The sequence below is a fragment of the Pygoscelis adeliae genome, unplaced genomic scaffold (assembly GCF_000699105.1).
Source record: "Pygoscelis adeliae isolate BGI_AS28 unplaced genomic scaffold, ASM69910v1 Scaffold262, whole genome shotgun sequence".
NCBI lineage: Eukaryota > Metazoa > Chordata > Aves > Sphenisciformes > Spheniscidae > Pygoscelis > Pygoscelis adeliae.
The window spans coordinates 1,850,777-1,855,776 of NW_008824184.1; the positions used below are offsets into that span (position 1 = coordinate 1,850,777).

Consider the following 5,000-nt stretch of genomic DNA (forward strand, 5'->3'; position numbering starts at 1 on the left):
CTAGGAGATCTGCTCGTCTCAGCACTTCCAAATTCCCCAGAGCTGCTGCTTCCCCTCCTTTTCCACCTTCTCAGGGGATCAGCTGCTAAGCACCCTGAAATGCTGGGGTTTGCTGGTTTCTGCCAGAGTACAAGGAAATGCTTCTGAAGGGCTAAACAACAGATGGGATTTTTTTTTTGGCAGCTAAAAGGCAGTTAAGTAACCCACTAGAATTTGATAATGTCACTAGAATACATTAAGAATATCATCTCGGTAGCAACCCAAAGATAGGGATGTTTGCTTTCATGACACACTCTGTGAATGATTACTTATGACACCACTCCCGGCAAATCTGTTTGTTTGCAACACCAGCCAGCCCAGAGCCACGGGCACACTGAGCCACACGGTGGCCACCAGCAGCACTGGGAAGTGGAAGCACAGAGAAACCAGTTTGCAGAGCCCGGGCAGGGGACCCAGGTGTCCTGATACCTGCACATTGACCTGACCTGCCTTGCACTGGCAGAAGGAAGAGATGTGTAATTAAAACTCTACAGTTCGAGACCTGATGCTACTCCCATCTCTGCCACTGATCCGCCACATGAGCATGGGCAAGTCACTTTGGTAGCTGGTTTCTGCTTCCTCACCACCATACCAGGAATGACCAGTGTCCCTCCATTTTGAGGGTTCAGGGCTGCAGCAGCACCCACTCTGTGCAGGAGAGCCCAGGACGGTGGCAGGGCCAAACTTCAAGTGGCATCTCAGAGCCTGCACTGCTGATCACACTCGGCTTATCACTGGGCAGGCGACTGCTGACGGGGACGTCTGCAGGGACAGCCCCTGCCAGGGACAGCAGGATAAGAGAACACAAAGGAGGAAATGAAGCTGTGGACGTGCAAGCAGCTCCCTGCTCTACCTGAGAGACCTCCCAAGGAAGCACCGGGAGGGACTCTTACAAAGAGAATTAACTTAGTCTTTCCCACACAGAGGCAGCAGCGAGGCTCCAGAGCCCTGCCAGGGAAAGGGAATGAGCAAGCGCTGGACTGGCAGGTGTTGAAAAGCCCAAGCCCAGCCAAGCTCTGGGGAGTTGTGTACACAAGCTCTGGACTCCACCAGCATTGGTGGCAGGACCTTGGTGGAGCAACACCAGCAATTACAGCTAGGCTGGCATTAATCTGCTCATCTTGGAAGGGAGTGCCAGCTTCCAAAATTGCTGTTTCCCAGAATATGAACTCTGTTACGCGAATGTAGCCAGCAATGGGAATCCAACCCCCTTTCTCCAAGCCATTGGACTCTATAAGTGCCAAGTGTCTGATGTGATCAGGAGAGCAAGGATACTCAGAGGCATGCCACAATCCCCCACCCTGGTGCAGGTGCAGCAAAGCAAAGCTACTTTAGGGAGGAAGATGTCTCACCTTCAGTTCTAGAAGAGGACGTGGAGTCCATCTGGGCTGGCAAATCAGAAAACTCCACTGGACATCCACGATCCTTTCCAGCTTGCAGCAAAAACTCTGGGCCATCCCCAAGAGGCTGGTGGGGGGAGTGAGCAGGGGGACTTTGGGTACAGGAGCTGCCCCAGGACGTGGCCAGGTACCATAGCTCCTGCTGAGGATTGGCCCTCGCCTGGCCCAGGTGCTGTAACGTCGTGCGAGAGGCTTTGTGGTGGGGAGGCTGTCAAACACACGGAATCCTTCTTTTATGGCAAACTCCCAAGCCAGGTCGGCCACAAACTCTGCATCCTCTGGGCTGCATTCACCTGGGGCTGGCCTCCCTGAGGACAAGAGAAGAAGAGGACATCTTTGTTTGAAAAAGCCCACGTTACATAGTCACATCCCAAACAACACCATGTGCCCTTGTCTGGGCCAACCCAGCAGGACTCGAGAAGGAATATGAACTCTAAGGAATATGAAAATAACATCTTGTTTTTCTCTGATAAAGACTCCCAGGCCAGACCTGATGTATGCAGATAAACAGCACTGAGAGTTCACACTCCCTCCCTGCGAGTCTCTCTTTGAAGGTGGTGCTTAGTTTGAAGGTCTGAGAGCTCCACCTGTAGGACATGGCTCTGAGCTCTGAACTGTGGCCTCTGCTCAGTTCTCCCGTGAAAGAAAAGTGATCACAGAGTGACCTCCGGCCAGCACAAAGAGCAAACAGGAACAGACCAGACCTTGCATCCAGCAAAAAGCAGCCGCTGGGGAAATGCCCTGTGTGTGCTCCCCTTTGGCCCTTTTTTCTGTTTGCAGGACACAACCTGACTACACAACACAGCCTGCCTGAGAGGTTGTAGCAGCCTCATACCCTCTGCTGAAGCAGAGAGGGAGCTCTGTGCTTTACAGGACACTCCATTCGCATCCTTCTTGTCTACATGCAGCAATAACTCGCTGCACGATTACTCCCAGGTCACTCATCTCCAGAGTGAAACAAGATCTCTCATTTTGATCCCTTATTTCCCACAGGAGCTCTATGCTGAAAGCACAAGACTGCCAGACATGCCACGCTTTGCTGTAGCACCTGGAATTTCAGAGCTCTCAGGATTCACAGCCAGAAGTGCACGAACCCTGCAGCACGTGCTGCCGGTCTGACCTCCCCCGGTTCAGTGTGAGAGCTCTCCCCACACCGGTGCTCATGTGTCTGTGCTCTGGCTGGAGACCTGTGCAGAACAGGGCCAGCGTGGCTGGGTTCCTCACCTGCCAGAGAGCATTTGTAGTGTCCCTGCAGCATTGCAGCCAGTCGGAAAAAGGCAAAGGCCATGTAGAAATTCCAGTTCTCGGGGTGCTCCACTCCCATGTGGTCACAGTACATCTGGGAATACTCCTCTGCCGTGGGGACTCCCAGGTGCCCCAAATCACACTTCCTCAAGCCTGGAAGACATGAAGAGGCAACAGTGAAGCAGCAGACAGTGAGGAGCTCAGAGTTTTCTAGGGATGCCATGAGGCTTGTGGCAGAGCCATGCAGCTGTGGAGCAGCGGAGACACCTGCACCCATCCAACACCTGCACTGCTGCCATGCTGTTTCCGTATGTAACAACGGGGGTCTGGCACCAACCCACGTAGGTGAAATGCATACGGGGCAGTTTTCTTCATTGGGGTGAGATTGTGGAAGCAGTGACTGATGGATCTTCCTCCTAAACAATGATTTTCCTCCCTGGTTACCCCTATACTGTTCTTTTTAACAAGTGTATAACTTTGTGGACAAACCCCTTCTGGACTGGCCTGGTTCACAGCTTTCCCACCCAAAAGAGTTCCCCAGCTTTACAGCTGAAGTGAGAGGGAAAATAATCCAAACTAATTTTTAAACACAGTTTTGCAAGCTGTGAAACAGGGTCCTCCCCTCTGGGGCCATCCCTGACATGACTGCTAACAAAGGTCCATGTGCATGAACAGAGTGACAGTACTGACCAGGATAGAGAGCGCATGGCAGAGTATCTGCCAAACGGGTGGCAGATACGAGACAAACTGGGGATAGGGTGACCATGGCACAGTGATTACTGCACATGCGTAAAGACGTGTCTGCCCTGGAGGCACGCAGGGTTCTTCAGGGAGGGGAGAAAGGGCAGAGCAGCGAATATGGTACGAGACCCACAGCCCTTTCCAACTGCAATGAGCCCAACTGTCAGCTGAGCTCTCTGGGCAGGAGCTAATCTGTTTCTGAACTCTAGTTCCTCTCTCCGTGTGTCAAATGTGACTTTGCCCCTCTCTGTACCTCTCAATGCATTAAAGTGAGGTGGCAGGAAGTAGGCCATACAGTTATTCGCCAAATCAGAGATGGGATCTCCTAGAGTTGAAAGCTTCCAGCCAAGGACAGCAAGGACTTCTGGCCTGTCTGGATGAAAGACCAGGTTGTCCATCCTGTATCAGAGGGAAAAAGAGATCAGAAAAGTCTCAACAGGGGGAAAATATCCCAGTGCTCAGCAGCAGTAGGTGCTTTTCAGTGCTCTTCACTCTCTACAAAAATTGCTGAATCCTTTGGGAGGCTGCACAAGTGAAAGATTAATTTCTGCAAGCATAAATCGGGGGGGATGGAGATTACTCAGTAGTGAACTCCCTGGTTAACGATGAACTGAACATTTGAAGAATGAAACCAAGTTATTCGGGGCCTCAGATCATTAACAGATGTTACAGGACAGGCTGGCCAAAAAGTGAAGCGGGGAAGTCACTGTCCAGGGGGATCTTCTGGACATTTCAAAGGCACCTGCATTGTCACGTGCTGTAGATTATGCGTAGTACAGCCTTCAACAGTTTGAGCCCCAGGAGAGGGTAGCAGCCTACTGAGGAGGAAACAGAGAGGGCAGCCATCCTGCCAGGGTGCAGAGAGCTCACCAGCTTCCAGTCACACAGGAACTGTGTGCGCTAAACCTTGCGGGAAGGAGCCTTGGCCCAGAATTGGCACATGCCTACGCTACAGCCTCACATCCCTGGCAGTCAAGGTCTGACAACACAGAAGTAGATCTCAGCATGCCTCACCTCTGTCCCCAGCCACCACGCTCCTGCATGACTTCACCTGTAACACTGGCAGATTTTGCCATACATCCTGCAGCATCTCACCAGCCACCCAAACTCTTTAAGCACAAAATATCATTAGCAACATGCTCCAGGACTGACTTCTGAGTATTGCAGAAACAATTGATGATCCCCCAGTGTTAGACCAGTGTTTGCAGTGGTTGGGCGAAGAAACTCTGAAAGACCAATTGAGGCAGCAAGATTGGAATTGGACATCAAGAGTCCAGGCTTTCAGTTCCTGCCCCAGTTTCCCTCCTCTCAAACAGGCACTGCTTTAAAACTGCCACAGATCAGTAGGCAGATAAACACTGGGGAAAATATGAGAGCTCTGGGTGCAAGAAAGCACCAGTCAGAGCTCCTGGGATATGTTTCTCATGACAGATGCAAAGTGCTTGTGGCCCTCTAGGTCTCATTTCCTGAGGTATGCTGAACGTGACCCAGAACCCAGCTTTCAGACTGCTCTGAAGCTGCTGCACCAGCCCCACTCAGCACCGCTTTGGAGTTTGCATATTGCTTTACACTCTT

The 5,000-nt window shown here is 51.7% G+C and overlaps 1 protein-coding gene across 3 annotated transcripts in view; it reads right to left on the bottom strand.

Moving 5' to 3' along the window:
* ACAD10 (acyl-CoA dehydrogenase family, member 10) overlaps positions 1–5,000 on the bottom strand; it is a 14,840-nt gene that overhangs the window by 1,819 nt on the left and 8,021 nt on the right. For all 3 annotated transcript variants that reach the window (XM_009334416.1, XM_009334417.1, XM_009334415.1), the window contains exons 10-12: positions 3,679–3,824; positions 2,664–2,837; positions 1,392–1,747 (exon numbers count right to left, since the gene is read on the bottom strand). In XM_009334416.1, coding sequence (XP_009332691.1) covers positions 1,392–1,747; positions 2,664–2,837; positions 3,679–3,824 — 676 coding nt within the window. The remainder of the gene's footprint in view (positions 1–1,391; positions 1,748–2,663; positions 2,838–3,678; positions 3,825–5,000) is intronic.